The following is a 17,256-nucleotide window of genomic DNA, read 5'->3' as shown; positions in this document are numbered from 1 at the left end:
TGAGGAGGGGGCAGACTGGGTCCATTCAGTGCCACAATCCCTTGGAGGAGGGGGAGTGGTGACACAAAGGATGCTCCAAAAGTGGTCATTCAGCTAAAAAAAAACATGTAAGCAATACCCTTCATTGTTGAGGGCATGGAAGCATGCATTCAAATTGGAGGGCATAGAGGCTCCCGCAGTGATGGGGGTCATTTGCACCACAACAAGGGGAGAGTGTGAGGCCATACTAAATATGCTGTCATTGCTGGGATGCTGGTGAGGGCACAAACCACTTCTAAGGCTACCTGTATCAAGCTCCACCCCCCCGACCAGTTTCATGCTCAATGGGGAACACCAGGATATGGAAATTAACGGATATGTCCAATAGGGGATGGTCAGCAAGTGGGCAGCAAAAAATATATATAAAAAAATGTTCATAGTACATTCATACCATCGGTGCCAACATCAGCTGTTGTCTGAGACAGCATGGCCACCTAATCTTTCAATGGATCATTTTGCATATCCACCAATTTTAGCATCGGTGCTCATACCAACCCTGGATGATTGGGGGGGGGGGCTCTAAAGATGTATGGGTGTATGTTACCTTTATATCAAACATACAAGGATGTCTATGGTAAGGTGATGTGAAGGGAAATGTGTAAAGAACAGAAAACATTCATTGAACATCTTATTTTGGAATTCCATTTTATTTCAAGATGGATTCTGATAGATCATTACATACGAAACTATTTCCTGCTAACATGAATACTGCCAACATGGACAGTGTCAATGTAGAGACTTTCACTGTGGAAGTTCAGAACTTGTGCCTAATATGGAAAGGCACAGATAAGGTGTCAGCAGCTTCTTAATAAGAAGTAATAAATAATGCAAAGGTGTTCAGTTTTAATTGGTTAGTGGCTACAGATTAAGAGATGCAACATATTCTGCTTAGAGCTAAAATAATGCAAAAGAATGAAGTTTCTTGTGTTCTGAGACAAGACCTTGATTGTTTAGTCTCCCACGTATGCGTGCTCTCTGCAATAAACAAGATTATTCTTCTCTGCCGAATTGTGTTGTCTGAAACTATGAATTTCTTTTATAAAAAAAAACCCACTTTTACATTATCATTTGTGACACAGGCAAACTTACATTTATATAAAAGTAAATAAACCATATCAACAAGTTCACATTTACAAATATTATACATCACATTTATTTGTGTAATAAAATCAATCCAGCATTACATAAATTGTTCAATTCCTGCTTTCTCTTAAATATCATTCCTCCTCCAAAACATTTTTCTACATGTATTGTTCCCACAATTTCCACTTTTTCTATGTTTCCATCCCTACTCACAACATCCCAGCTTACTCTGTCAAATACTTACTCTGCATCAAGACCCACCACCAACAGAGGCATTTTTCTAACATTCTGCTTCTCTCTGGATCAACATTGTTCTATTAATGTTGCCAAATGTTTGCTACCCCTCCACAAAACTACACCGATCCATATTTATCAATTATGGTAACACTTTTGTCATTCTTTTAGCTAATATAGACACTTTATAATCATGGTTTGAAATTCAAATGGGTCTATATGAAGCTGGATCTGATGGGTCTTTACCATCTCTAGGCACTACAGTCATCACAGCTTTTTTTCCCCAGGATGTTGTACTTCCCCTCCTTTCAGAATAATGTTAAAAATCTGGACAGTTTTATTTATCACTTTCTTTCCTTCTAACTTCCAAAGATTCAACAGAATACAATCTAGTCCTGGATACCTTCCTGCAGACTGGTTATATATTGCCATTTATATCTCGCATCTTAACTGTTAAATACTGAGCCTCATCTACCTCTAACCTTAGGCCATAAATATTTCCACTTGTGTATTTTGTTGATTTCCCCATTTCTCTGCTTTATGCAAATGTTCACACTCTTTCCAAAATATCTCTAATACCTCTATAGGATCCCTGGTTATGAGGTTCACTAAGTTTGGCAACAACCCTTTTTACCTTCCTTTGCCTAAGTCATTCTTCTAAAAGTTTTTGTGCTCTGGAGTCTTCATCAGAAAACGGCTGCATAACAGCAATCTTTCTAAATTCATGCATACTATCCATGTACTCCCTTATTTTCTCATTAGCACTCTGCAGTTGCACCCTCTCTTGCTCTACGAGATTCCCCTTATTCTGCAGTACTAATCTTTGCCATACCCCCTAAATAATTCTTGTTATTCTTAACCACATCTCTTTTTCTTTTATTTCTACACTGCTTTTAAAGTTAACTTTCATTTTATCCTACCCAGTAGCTGTAACTTCTGGAGTACTTTCTATCTTCCCTAATAACTCCCAAATAATTTCCACTACCCATTCCTTAAATTCCTTTGTTTATAACAGCTAGTTGGGAAGCACCAGTGTCTCATTTTTCCTTCATTACCTGGCAATTTCATCATAGTTGTTATTGGCACATGTTCTGAAACAGTTATTGGATGTGTGTCAAACCTCTCAATATAACTTCTATCTAGTATTGCCCAGTTACTGTACCTTGGGGGATAATACATAAATTATTTCACTGTTCCTTCTACTGAATTCACATCTTCCACACCAAATATTTTTATAGAGTTCTTTAGAAATCTACCCTTGTTTGTTACATTTCCCCTTCTGCCCCCCCAGACACTTCTTCACTGCTGCAAATCAAATTCCAGTCCCCCCATAAGTAATATTCCCTGCTGAAAGATGATTCTTTCTCCTACAAATTTTTTTAATCTCCATAACAGCAGTTTTTGGTAGAATCTAAATACATGCCAGTGTAATCCTCCTCCTACCACACATCTACCATTATTATCTTTTCCCCCTCTTCTTTCAATATTGGAGCTCCTCTAGAAATTAATTCAAGTACTCCTCTTTTCCGCTCTCCCTGATATTATCACTGCTGAATTTCTATCCTGAAATCCTTTGTTTAGCAAATTCACATGCTCAGTGTCTCTTTTTCCAGGGAAGACAAGCAGTAAATGCCAATAAAACTACCAGTCCACGTAAGTTACCTCTTTATATAAAAAAAACCCCAGTAAAAAGCACTTTCGACTAATATGGCAGCCTCACAATGGAAAATGAAACATCATTTCTCCAAAGAAAATATGTTATCAGTTAGTTTACACTAGAAAATTGACAGAAAAAATTTGTGCTCCTTTTAAAAGTATGTTACAGTCTACAGACAGTCCGTTAAAACACAACACTAGCTTTCAAATAACATTCCTGAAGAGGTAGGTAATAAAACACCAAGAAATATAAGACAATCACAGTTTTTTTCCCCTATAGGGAAGTTATCTGCCGAGTAAAGGAAAGCACAAGCCGACCATCAATCCTCAAAAGCCTCAGAGGAGCTTACTTTTCATCAGCAGTAAAGCTCTGAAGGGTTTTGCTCCCATATTTGTCTTTTAGTCAGCTCTTTATGAGCTGCTTGACAGTTTGGGCACGTGAAAGGTACCCTGAAGCTTTGGAAGCTGACTGGCTGTTATATCCTTGCCAGGATATAACCCCTATAGCTAAGGCTAATGCAGCAGTGATTAATATAAAGAACCTACTATGATCACAGAATTATAAAAAAGAAAAGTACTGTATTTTTTAATTATTTAATTATAACACATACTGAAGTACTTACAGAAAAATCTAGCGTGCAAGTTCTAGGATATCCTGGAATTCCGGGGCTAAAACGCCAGTCTGTTTCTAGATGGTTGAAGAGCTTGCCATCTGTACCAGATGCCTACAAGAAATACAAAATATAGATCTCTAAATGTGAATGAAAATACTCCATATCTTCTTGACTGAAAAGGTAAAATTAACTTCCAGTGATGATAATATCTCAGCAATCATTAATAATAATTTTCTTTATTTTACTGATATGATTCTAGTTTAACAACTGCATTTAACATGACCTGTGGCCCTTCTGTTGGCTGCTTATGTCCACAGACTCTACTTACAAATATCAAATGTCAAAACTTCTAGTAAACCTGCCATTTATTTGCTCATTTTACTGCTATAAATTACAGATCTTGAAATACTTCCTAACTTCAATGTTTTACCATACTGACAGATCTCCCAATACCTGTCCCTCAGACTACTGAATTTCTTTCTTGTGTCTACTTCTACCAGATCTGCTGGACAAAATATCATACATCCATAACACCTATGAAAACTGTGTCCTTATGTTGACTCCTGTTTCATTCCCTTCACATAGCATCAGGTTCTCATATTAAAAAAAAAAAAAAAAAATTCTCTCTTCTGAAAGGTACCACCTTACCATATGGTCTTGAGGTACTTGAAACCTCTTAGTGAATCTCATCTCCAAAATGCACATCCATATGACTTTTGACTCAGGAACCCTGCACTGAATCACATTCAACATATGACCTTATGGACATGGAGCATCCAAAACTGGACACAGCACTCCAAATGACATCTGCCAATAGCTGTTGAGACAATACAGGGTCAGGGCGAATGCCTTTGCTACCACCATCGCGAGTTTGATAATAAGCATGCAAAGTATCGTCTGGTGTGAAGTGGATGAACATCCCTTCTCTCCCAGAGAGTGGAGTTACTGGCCCCTTCCAATGAGGAGGCAGTGTGTGTGTGTGTGTGTGTGTGTGTGTGTGTGTGTGTGTGTGTGTGTGTGTGTGTGTGTGTGTGTGTGTGTGTGTGTGTGGGGTCAATGAAGAGATGATAAACAAAATACCTGAGGCTGAGTGGCAGGCATATTAGACAGCTGTATAAGGCAGCATGCTCACCTCATAGTGACACTACTGACAACAGAAGGAAAAGTGCATGTATTCCTTACCTATACACTCTTCCAGATGGACAAACCCACATCTGGTAGATGAGGTACAATGACAAGCTGCTGGCTGCAGTTCCACTAGGGAGTGAACCAGTACTGAATGACAACTATGTCAAGCCTTCCCACCAAAAAAAATCATATTAAAAATGAGGCAGTGCCAATTATCTTCAACAGAATATTCAACCTCATTTCTATCACAGGTGATAGAGTCTCTTTCTGTGTCCCAGTAACCTACTACCCACTCTTTCTAAGCAACACTGGCAAACTTGCACTCCACTATAATAAAAGCAGGTCTCTTACTTGTTCAGTGACAAGGGTACGGCTTTCTCCAGACATATAAACTTCTCATTCTTTTTTGCATGACATACTTTCTAGTACTACACATCAGATCTTACTGTCACTACAAAAAGGCATATTTTCCCATTCAACTTCTTGGAATATCATTAATGATGCCAGTAAACAAAAATTAGCCTGATATCCATCTTAGCAATATTAACTAGCTTCATTTTTATTCAGACTAAATTTCTCTTTTCTCTATAACCTGTCTCCAGTGTATCAGACACTTAAACACAGCTTCCACTACAGGTCATGCCCTTGGCCACACAATTTACTTTAATAATATACAATGCAGAAAAAATGTTTTACTGAAATCTGTGTTGGCCAGACCACAGTTCCCTAATTAATTTATTATTAAGCTAAGAAATTAATTAAAGTTGAAGTACATATCCTGTCTCTTCTAAATGCTTTTTTAGAGTATTGTCAATTTCAACTACTTAATAATTTGCTGTGTGTAAGAAATAGGTAAACAGTTTCTCAGCTACTGAAATAAAACAGATAAATATTCTGTTTCTTTTACGTTTCTCAGAAGCACATTCTCTAACTTCACCTTTACAGAGGTGCTGCGACTTTATTCTTCAATCTGCTTAACTGTGGAACCTCTGCACTCCCTGCCACTGCACAAAGAAGGAAGTACTTTTGAGTATATCTACATTTTCTGTCACCCTGTACCCTTTTATCCTTGTACTATACAAAGTCTGTTCTTCCTTTACTGATGTAACACAGAAATTATGTAATTCTGTGGGTGTTTATGTATGCGCACCTCTGCTTTTCGATGGTGTGTGTGCCTCCCTTTGTAGAAAATATAGCACTTCATATACCTGCAGCATTCCCCTGTATTGCTGGAGATGCTTGCTTCCACTGATAACTACACGTCATCTTTTTGTTACTGTACATTATGTAACTATTTTTGGTAAATGGGTTTCCTCCCACTATGCACAGTCCATTTTTCACAGAGACCTGGGGATGCAAAACTCCACACAAATATATAAGAAAGCAGTAAAATGGCCAAAACATTGCAAACTGCAATACAATACATAAAGCACAATGTATAATAAACACTAAATTAATAAAGCAAGATATAGTTTCTTATGATGAATGTTTTAAAACATCCAGTGTGGCTTGTTTCACATTTCCTAGTTACTCTCTTCTATTATGGCAAGATTCATATACGGTTCCAATGTTTCTAAACATTTACTCATTTTCTAAACTAAATTACCTCATGCAAAATGACCCTTTTCAACAATCCATGATCATGCACAAGATAAAACAGAACACAAAAGTGATGACTCAGGACTAAACAAGTAATAACCCAAGTATACAATTATTACTTTTTTCCACTAAAAAGAATAAGAAGTTATGTACTCACCATAACGCTCCATGTGAGTTGCTCATCTCGCCTGCATTCTTTACTGATGGGTTCAGAGCCGATCCACTGGCTCCGCTACGACCGTTTTGCAAAGCTCGAGGTCTTCCAGTAGCTCGAGGCCAAGCCCCTATTCCCAGGATGCACTGTGAATTACCACAGATCTTGTTTGCTGCATGTACTATAACCATATAAATGAGCTATCCTCCTATGGACATGAAGAAGAATTGAGCAACCAGGATGAGACCAACATCTAGGTCAACTATCAGCCAGGAGGGGGAAGAAGGGAGGGACGTAAGAATGAAGGCAAGATGAACAACTCACATGGAACGTTATGGTGAGTACATAACTTCTTAATGTGAAGTTGTTCAATCTCACCGTTCATTCTTTACTGATGGGTAGCATCCCTAGCACCATCAATCTCGGGTGGCTCACGGGAGTACATTCTTCAGAACCGTAGACCCAAAGGAAGCCCTGTTCCTGGAGGCCTTATCAACTTTGTAATGAGTGATAAAGTTATGAGGTTTAGACCAAGTGGCTGCTGCACAAATGTTATCAAGGGGCAATTTGGCTTGGAACGCAGAGGATGTAGAAACTGCTCTGGTTGTGTGAGCTTTAATCTTGTGTTGCAAAGGCATGTTAGCAGCTGAATAGACAAAGGTGATGCAATCAGATAACCATTTAGACAGAGCTGCTTTAGCCACTGGTCTACCTTTTCTGGCTTCAGAGAATGAAACAAAGAGCTGGACTGATTTCCTGATATCTTTTGTTCTATTCAAATAAAATCTGAGTCGTCTGTGAACATCAAGTTTGTGCAGCATATACTCCAACTTATTGGAATGATTAGGGAAGAAAACTGGTAACTCAATGACTTGGTTGATATTAGTTTCTGAACAAACTTTGGGCAAAAAAGAGGGGTTTGTCCAAAGAGAAACTCTGTCAGTATGAAAGATCAGATAAGGAGGGCTGATGGATCAAGCTTGAAGTTCTGACACTCTGCGGGCAGAAGTAATAGCTACCAGAAAAATGGTTTTCCACGACAAATATTTGAGGTCACAAGATGATGCTGGTTCAAATGGGGGAAGGATTATACGAGACCGTATAAAATTTAGATTCCATGGAGAATAGGGAGTTTTCACTGGAGGTCTCATATGAAATGTTCCCTTGAGAAAGGCCTTGGATAACTTGTGGGACATTATACTTAGCCCGTCAATTCCAAGATGAAAGTTAGATATAGCAGCCAACTGAAACCGAACTGTTGCGGCTGCCGCTCCTTTATTAAAAATCATAGTCAAGAATTCTAGTAAGGATGTCAAGGTGGCTTGGTAAGGATCAATGTTCTGCTTAGAAGCCCATGTGGAAAATCTCTTCCACTTACTAAGATATAATCTTCTAGTGGATGGCTTATGAGAAGACAAAAGGATCTGTTTTGTCTCATTGGACAAGTTATGAAGCCTGGCCATGAGGGGAACTGGAGCAGCCAAGCTGTAAGCTTCAGACTGCAGAGAAGGATGGAGGTCCCCTGATGGATGTGTGAGAAGGTCTGGAACTGGGTCCAGAATCCAGGGATCCTCCAAGAGATGATGTTGAAGGAATGGGAACCAAATCTGTCGAGGCCAATGAGGGGTTATAAGAATGATGGTCCTTCCCAGGGATTTTGCTTTCTGTAGAACTCTGGGTATCAATGGGATTGGTGGAAATGCATAGAGGAGACCCGGGGGCCAATCGTGTATGAGTGCGTCTCTCAGGGCTTCTCCCGGATGAGGAGGAATCAGGACAAAGTAGCTTCTGCATTTTGTGTTGATGTGGCTGGCAAAAAGGACGCAGCAAGGCTGGCCCCATTTGGGGAAAATGCTGCCCGCAATCTCTTTCTTGAGGGATCACTCGTGCGGCAACAAAATTGCCGTGCTCAGTTGTCTATCACATTGGATCTCCCCGGGATGTGCATTAGCAACAGAAAGCGCTGGGAAGAAACAGCCCACTGCCAAACTCTGAGGGCTTCACGGCAAAGGAGGTAAGACTTGGTTCCCCCCTACTTTTTCAAGTACCAGACTACTGACATTGTCTGTCTAAATTGCAAGTGTTCCTAGGGGAAGAGAGTCCTGAAAGTACTGCAACGCCAAAAGTACTGCTCTCATCTCCAGAACATTGATATGCAAATGTGACTCTTGATCTGTCCATGTTCCTTGGGCAGTCTTTCCCTGAAAATGCCCCCCCCCCCCTATCAGGGAAGCATCCGTGGTCACAGTGGCTACTGGAGGGGGTAGAACAAAGGGGCGTCCTATGGAGACGTGAAGAAACGTCAACCACCACTGGAGATCTTTCTTGCAAGAGCTCATAATCAAAATCGTGTGATCCATTGGAAGTTCCTGGTAAGACCACTGAGTGAACAACAGCCAGTGAAGAATCCGCATATGCATTCTTGCTAATGGTATGGCTAGGCTTGCTGCAGCCATCAAACTCAATACTTTCAGAACTTCTAAACCTGGTGCTCTGTCTTTTGATACCAATGTGCTGACATGCTGACGAAGAAGGAAGATTCTTTCGACTGGTAGTCAGAGTGGTGGTTGAAGTGTCTAGCTCTGCCCCGATAAAAACGATATGCTGTGATGGCGACAAGGCAGACTTTTCTGAGTTGACTGTAATGCCTAAATGATGGCAGACTGACAAAGTGTACTCCCTTGCCTGAATCAGATGATGCCTGATGGTGGTGGTAAGGAGCCAATCGTCTAGGTACGGAAAACACCTGGAATCCTAGACGCTTCAGGTGAGCTGTGACTACTGCCATGCATTTGATGAACACTCTGGGGGCTGTAGTGAGACCAAAGGGCAGGGCTCGAAACTGATAATGATTGGCTCCAAGCCAGAAACACAGGTGGTCTCTGGACGGCCTGGCCATTTTTATGTGGTAGTATGCATCCTTGAGATCTATTGAGCACATCCAATTGTCTTTCCCTAAAAAGGGAAGTATAGACTGGAGCGTGACCATCCGGAAGGAACTTCTTTTTCTTCACATATTGGTTGAGTCTGCTGAGGTGCAAAATAGGTCTCCAGTCCCTAGTTTTCTTTGGAATCAAAAAGAACCTTGAGTAAGTTCCAGATCCTGTTTGGTCTGCTGGAACTGGCTAGATGACTCTTTTTTTCTAGCAACTCGTGGACCTCTATGGTTGCTTGTTCTCTGTAACTGGGTGGAACGTCCGGGATTCCCCTTATGGATGGGAGGGGTGGCGAATGGTATGAAGTACCCTCTGGAAATGATACTTTGTACCCAGCTGTCTTTTGTTATTTTCTGTCAGGTGTCTGGATACAAAGATAAGAGACCCCCCACTGCCTCCAGAGCAGGACAGTCGGCCTCCTTTCAGGAGCGCTAGTAGGACTGACCAGAGAAGTGATCTCTGTCACCCTGATGTTGCGGACCCCCTCTGCCGTGAGGGCGGCATCTTCCACTATTACCCCCTCCTCTGCCCCTAGAGGGGGGTTCACCACGTGTGTTCTGAAAGGCACCTTGGGCTTTCTTGAACCACGTTTTCCCTCCCGTTTGGCCTTTGGGATAAGACCGGGTAGGGGTGGAAAAACAGACTCTGATGGCAGAGTCTTTCCCTCCTGTTCACACCTAGTCAAAGTTTCTTTCACTTCAGGCCCAAAAAGAGATGAGCCATCAAAAGGGGTGTTTACGAAAGATGACTTAAAGGGTTCCGCGAAGGAACACAAGCGCATCCAGGAATGTCTTCTGATGGCGATTCCTGTACCCGCTGCCCTACTCGTCCCATCAGCTGCATATGATATGAGATGCATGGATGAGTTGACAATAGAATTTAGGGTAGCAAGCTGAGCAGCAACCTTGTCAGAGGCCCCTGCAGCTACTGTATCCTGAAGAGTATCTCCCAACTTCTTAAGCAGATCTCTTTGCAACCTAGTAAAATGGGTTAAATAGTTCAGTGAGTGGAGAGCAAAAGTCACTGAACTAAACATGCGTTTCCCATATCTATCCATGATCCTAGACTCCCTATTAGGAGGATGAATAGACGAGAAAGTCTCAGACATTTCCTTTTTGGTGGCCGCCACCACCACCATGGTATCAACAGGGACTCCTTTGGATAAGGAGGTTTTATCTGGTGGGGCTGACATGAACTTGTTAGGCCTCCTAGGAACAGGCTCCATTGACTTCGGTGACTCCCATGCCCTCGAAGAGACCAATTGCATGAGCTCATCGAAGGGCGAAGACACCCAAGAGGTGAGTGTTGAGACCCAAAAGCCTTCAGGAGAACTGACTATCCTCAGTAAGGCTTTTGGACTGTCAATCACTCCTCTGCCTAAGGATCTCGAGTATCTCAGCAAAGGAGATATCCTCAGTGGGGGACCCTTCTGACTCATCCAAGTCAGTGTCAGATGTTAAAGACTCCTGTGGGGAGTCCAAGTGTCTCCTCTTGCACAATCTCTTCCTGGGAACCTCCTCAGTGGGAGCCTCTGGGGAGGTCTCGGAAGAACAGGGGGCACCCTGTGGGGCTACGTGAGGCCCTGGGTCTCTACGCCTAGCCTGGACAATGGAAGCAGAAGCAGACGCAGGTGCTTTAGGGAATGAGGAAGCAAGGCCTGAAGTCGAGGATGTCATGGGGGTCAAGGCTCTCCTCATGGCCTTGAAGACACCACGGCTCCGATGTGAAGGAATCGACGGATCCGAAGGAACCGTCAAACCTTCCCGCACTGAGGCCATGGTCTCCGAGCTGGAGGTAGGAGCTGAGCTCATCCGAGCTGGAGCCCTGAGAGGAAGAGTCGGCGCCAACTAGTCGGTCTGACTATCCTCCCCAGATCCGACTGGAGACTGTCGGCTCCTAGAGTCCCCGGTCAGCGCCGAGGACTTCGGAGTGGATGGAGCCGAGGACATTGGAGCAGGTCTCGGTTCCGAAGGCTCCACGATCAACAGGTCTGCTTCCTCTGGCTCCGAAGGTCCGGTATAGGTCGGACGAGGAGTAGTCAAAGCAGGAGTAGTGGTCTTCGGCTCCGAAGCAGCGTGGGTCGGAGCCAACAACAATTTAGCAAGGCCTGGTGCCTGTAAAAGCTTCTGCACCAATCGATCCATACCCAAATCAAACAGGCTGACAGAAGACCTTGAAGAATGCACTGACGGTGCCGACTGAAGCAATGGAGACTGAGGCACTTCGGATACCGGCTCCAAGGCTGTGGGCCGGCTCCGAAAAAAAAAAGACAGTCGGTTCAGAGATCTGTGGAGCCGATCTCACAGAATCCTCCAACTTTTTCGACTTCTTAGACTGCTTAGAATCCTTAGATTCCACAGAAGATCTAGAGGAATTGGAAGACTTGCTGGCCACATCCTGGTCACTCAACGCCTCTTGAAAAGGATGCTTTAACAAACCCCTGTCCATCAACTTCCTTTTCCTCTGTAGCAACACTCTGGAAGAAAAAGAATGACATATGGTGCAAGACTCCTGTAAGTGGACAGCTCCTAAGCAATACACACAAGTTACATGTCCGTCTGTAACAGACATTTTTTGGTTGCAGTCTGGACACTTTTTAAATCCAGACTTTGGGTGCTTATCTTTATCATCTGCCATTACGCTGCTATAAAAAAATGCAGAGCAGATAAATAGAAATACCCTAAGCTCTACAACACACACACACACACAGATATATATATATATATATATATATATATATATATATATATATGTGTGTGTGTGTGTGTGTGTGTGTGCGTGTGTGTGTATACTAGAACTACAGAAGAAAATAGGCCAAAACACACAAGGCCGATATATTAAATATTAACAATCACACATGGGAAGAGGATGCTTTTTAGGAAGCTATAAACCGAACTACCTATCTAAATACCTACGAAGGTTTAGCAAAAAATATCTAAATAACTGCTAAATATAAACGTTTTGTAAATAGTACTGGCCCGAGCTTGCACTGGAACCTCCGATCAGATGCCGTGGCAAACTAGATCTGAGGTAATTAATAGTGCATCATGGGATAGGGGCTTGGCCTTGAGCTACTGGAAGACCTCGAGCTTTGAAGATCGGCTCCGAACCAATCAAAGAATGAACGGCGATACTGAACAACTTCACATAATTATTTACTACTTTCATTATCCAGTGAAACAGATTTACCTCTAACTGAACTGCAATGCTCTGCTCTCAATTTACAAGGTAGAATTTGTCACACTTCACAGCGTTTGGTGGCCGCATAGTGTCACAGATCTGTGTGGCTAACAAAAATGTACAAAAAGTTGCAGTTTTAATAATCACAAAATGGTGAAACCCATCTAAAGCATTACTGCATATACTAAACCAATCTCATCTGAAACAAAGGCAATCAATAATTAAACTTACCTCCCAGGCCTGAGCGGCAACGCAGCTGACACACAGTAGATAGCAATCTCAATGCAGAAGGAACCAATGTGAAAGGACAGGTGTAAGTGGTCAATACCAGCTCGCCCATTTAGGAATAACCTGGCCCAGTGGAATACCTGAACCTACTGGAGACTGAGGTACATGCCATACAGCTTACGGGTGGTAATATGTCCTTCACTCTGTCAATCTACATCTACATGGCAGCCTTCATGGAGCATGTGCAGGAATGAGCTTACTCATAGGGCGAGGTGCAGCAGGCCCACACATCTGTGAACGTGCAAGTCAGTCACCAGGGGTGGGGGTAGGGCACCAAATCAAAATTCCCTCTCATAACTGCCTGGAATATTAATATATTGATCAACTCTTGTCCTGGACATAAACAAATAGGTAATTATGACATGGGCAAAAGAAAAAAACAAAAAAAACAAACCAAAAAAAAAAACACTAAACACAATTCTTTTTATTCTAAAATTTGACCATCCCTCCTGTATGTTATGTCATGTGTTTTTCTCAATGGTCACAAAGTCTCAAACTACACTCATAAAATGTACTGAAAATATGTCACCATGTTTTGAGGCTTGCACATAACCAGTACATTCTTATTTATTTGTATTTACTTGTTAATCAAGCGAGTTAATTGGCCCTTCTCAGTAACAACGTGAGCTACACGTGTACGGGTAAATGCAATACTTATGTCGAATTTAGAGTAACCAGTCAATTACTGTGTTTGGTGAAAGGGAAAAGAAACTGTAGTACCTGAAGGAAACCCTGTAAGAATATGCAAAGTCCAAACAGACAGTGTCTGGAGATGAGGCCTGAACCCTTGAGCTGTGACATCAACATTTTAACCCAATGACTTAATAAAAAGTAGAGCACAGATGGAAAAGAAGAAAGGAAAACCATTTATACAGTCACATTATTTTAGAAGTTAAGCTATGTATTTTTAAAATAAAATCACTGTTATTAGAAATGTATTATAGCAAGACTTTGAGTAGATTTTACTTACAGTGGGGGAGCACCGACTCTAGTTTAACCACTCAGCCTGCACTCTCACAACCACCAAACAATATCCCCATCATCGACAAAAGATGAATTACTCAGATCCTGACATAATGTATCGCCACATTATACACCACTTCCAAAAACAGTCGTCAAATGCAGTCATTTTCACTGACTAAACAGAATTTATTACCAAGGGTAAACTACAGTGACTCCTGCAAGAACAGTAACTGATCATACAGGCAAAGCAATGTGAACTTTCTTCAATAAAGGTAGAGTGGCAAAGTCATAAAAATACACAGCACAAAAAAAGCTTCCTACCCTTCTGAACCATCAACACACACAAACTAGTGTTTACCTATATTCTGGCCAATAAAATTCTACCTTAAATATTAAAAATGTAAAAACAAGGCATGGATAAATTTCAAAGCCATGGTATCAGGAACAGGACAAATTGTGGGACGAGATTGTGAATTCTGACTGCTCTAAGCCCAGCTGACTAGATGGCAGCATGTATGTACTACTACTGGTGACTGAGTTGAGCAGTACAGTCACTAGCTGAATTAGAGATTGTACAAACATGAAGGAGAAGAAGCGGTTGGATTTTCCAAAAAGTGCTTCCCCAGGAAAAATATCTACTTTGGCTGGGAAGAGTGTGTGTGTGTGTGCTTTGAATGTTGAGTGGACTGCTGAGTCATCACCAGAGCAGATGGCAATAATACAATGGAGAGAATGAAACAGGTTAAAGGCAAGCAAACTAAGTGGTATGCAGACCGTAAAAAGTACAGCTGTGCACATACATGCATACAAATATTTCAAGCAAGAGCAATATTGCCTTCTAGACTACCAGTACACCAAAATAGTTGTTCCTATAGTACGTGTCCAGGCTGTTTTTAAAAATAGCTAAACTGCAGCTTGATTTAATGCAATTGGTAGTCTATTCCATGCATCAGCTGCTCTCTCAGAGATCCAATTAGTACACTTCTCATTCATAAAGAATATTCTTTATAGGTGCCTGATTATTCTTTGCTACTGTCTGATAACCTCAAAAATTCCCAGAGGAAATTGTCTCTAAATGCCCTGTATACCTGAATAAGATCTCTTGAATATCTATATCAGGCACTGTACAAGTTCAGATATTTTAGTTTTTCAGAATAATTTAAAATGTTCACATCCATGGATGCCCTTGGCATGTTTCTGCTGTACTCTTTTCAGTTTATTCATGATTCTTTTCTTATAAGGTTTCCACATTGTTATTTCATACTCAAGTATGTCTAATAAAACTAATAAACAATTATTTCATTTTCCAATTTCCTAGATGTTATAAATCACTTTATACAACCTATAGTTCTATAACTATCATTAACCAACTGGTTGATACGACTACAAAAATTCAAAGCTGACAACACATATACCCAGGTCTTTAAATGAATAAAGAAGTTATGTACTCACCATAACGTTCCATGTTTGTTGTCCATCTCGCCGTTCATTCTTACAATGATGGGTTCGGAGTTGATCCTTGGTTCCGACTCGGCCGAATACTTAACTGAAGATCTCAAACTTGGCTTGTGACAAGAAGGTATCCCACAATGCAGTGGTACAATTCCCCAGATCTTGTTTGCTGCTAATACTGAGCAGTATGTACACTATATACATATCTACACACATATACCTATAAACAATGGGTAAGTCCATACCAAAAAAATAGTGAAGAAGAAACAAGCTGAGACAAAGAGCCCCTGAGGTAGTGGAAATCTACCAGATCCACAAGAAGTCTTTGGCAGGGGGAAGGAGGGAGGGTTCATAAGAATGAATGGCGAGATGGACAACAAACTTGGAACGTTATGGTGAGTACATAACTTCTTTATGTTATGTTGTCCTATCTCACCTTCATTCTTACAATGATGGGACAGCACCCCTAGCACATTTATCCTGGGTGGCTCACGGGAGTATACCTTTAAGCACCATGGAAAGTACAGTTGTGTACCTACCATAAATGTAGATGTTCGAGTGTATTCACTGTTGCAGTCATTACACTTGGGTTATCCTGCTGGCAGGCTACCCGCAGTCGGCCTGAATTCCACAGTCTAGGTCTGGCGTCGGTTGCTGTCGTCTCTTCCCTGACGTCAGTGCGCCAGGGGTATAAAAGATGCAGCCGACGACATTTTCTTCAGTTTTTCTTGCCCCAGATGTCAGGTGCCTATAAATAGGTAGACTAAATATTATGCCAAAAAGTATGCATGCACTAAAATAAACATTTCCTTCATCTACAAGCAAATACACCACATAGGTTGTATAGGATAGAGAAGTACAGATAAGTCCCAGCAAGAAAAAGGGGGATGGTGGGTGGGTAAGTTGGACTGCAACAGTGAATACACTCGAACATCTACATTTATGGTAGGTACACAACTGTACTATGTTCATTGTGTTTCACTGTTGCAGTCATTACACTTGGGTTGCATCCCAAAGCTAAGGTTGGGTGGCTGGGTCTAAATAGGATTAGGAGAGGCTATAAGGCCCTGCAGAATTGCAGTGGCAAAGCCTGCTCTGGAGTTAGAGTAGAGAGGTAAGTGGTAGTGCTTGGTAAAAGTGTGCACTGAACTCCAGGTTGCAGCCTCTAAAATGTCTTTGGTTGGTACTCCTCTGAGGAAGGCTGCTGAAGTGGCTGCTGCTCTGGTTGAATGTGGCCTAATGTCCTTAGGCATTGATTTGCCATGTTGTGAATAGCAGAAATGAATGCAGTGGCCTATCCATTTTGAAATAGTCTGCTTTGAGATAGCCTTTCCTGGTGATCCTGCAGCATATGCCACTAAGAGTTGCTCAGTCTTTCGGAAAACTTTAGTTCTGTCCAAGCAGAAGCGTAGCTGTCTGTGTATGTCCAAAGAATGCAGGAGTCTCTCACCCTTATTCTGTGGGTTTGAATAAAAAGTAGGCAAATGAATGGTTTGGTTAAGGGCCACACTGGACAGTACTTTAGGCATACATGTTGGGTTCGTCCTCAGAGAAACCCTATCTGGATGGAAAATGATAAAAGGTTTCACAGCCATGACTGCCTGTAACTCTGAGACTCGTCTTGCAGAGGTTATTGCTAGGAGCAGAGCTGTTTTCCAAGATAAGAACTTTATGTCAGCTGTATTGGCTGGCTCAAAAGGTGGCAGTGTGAGTTTTTCCAAGACATAATTGAGGTCACATGCAGGTATTGGTGCTCTCCTTGGGGGTCTTATGTTTTTGGCCCCTCTGAGGTACTGCCTTAGCAACGGATATGAAAAAATAGGTGGTTCTATATTGTAATGAGCTGAAATGGCAGAAGCATGGATTTTAATTGATGAAAAGGATAGGCCTTTGTCCAGCATCTCAGTTAGGTATTGTAAAATCTGAGGAA

At 41.6% G+C, this 17,256-nt stretch overlaps 1 protein-coding gene across 1 annotated transcript in view; it reads right to left on the bottom strand.

The window, feature by feature from the left end:
- The window catches only part of COQ10B (coenzyme Q10B), an 860,158-nt gene that overhangs the window by 34,437 nt on the left and 808,465 nt on the right, over positions 1–17,256 (bottom strand). The window contains exon 4 of the mRNA XM_044060303.1: positions 3,636–3,737. Coding sequence (XP_043916238.1) covers positions 3,636–3,737 — 102 coding nt within the window. The remainder of the gene's footprint in view (positions 1–3,635; positions 3,738–17,256) is intronic.

This window comes from Protopterus annectens, chromosome 2.part0 (genome assembly GCF_019279795.1).
Source record: "Protopterus annectens isolate FY-2018-M chromosome 2.part0, PAN1.0, whole genome shotgun sequence".
NCBI lineage: Eukaryota > Metazoa > Chordata > Ceratodontiformes > Protopteridae > Protopterus > Protopterus annectens.
The sequence above is the reverse complement of the archived record's forward strand: the minus strand, read 5'-3'. Positions and strand labels throughout refer to the sequence as shown.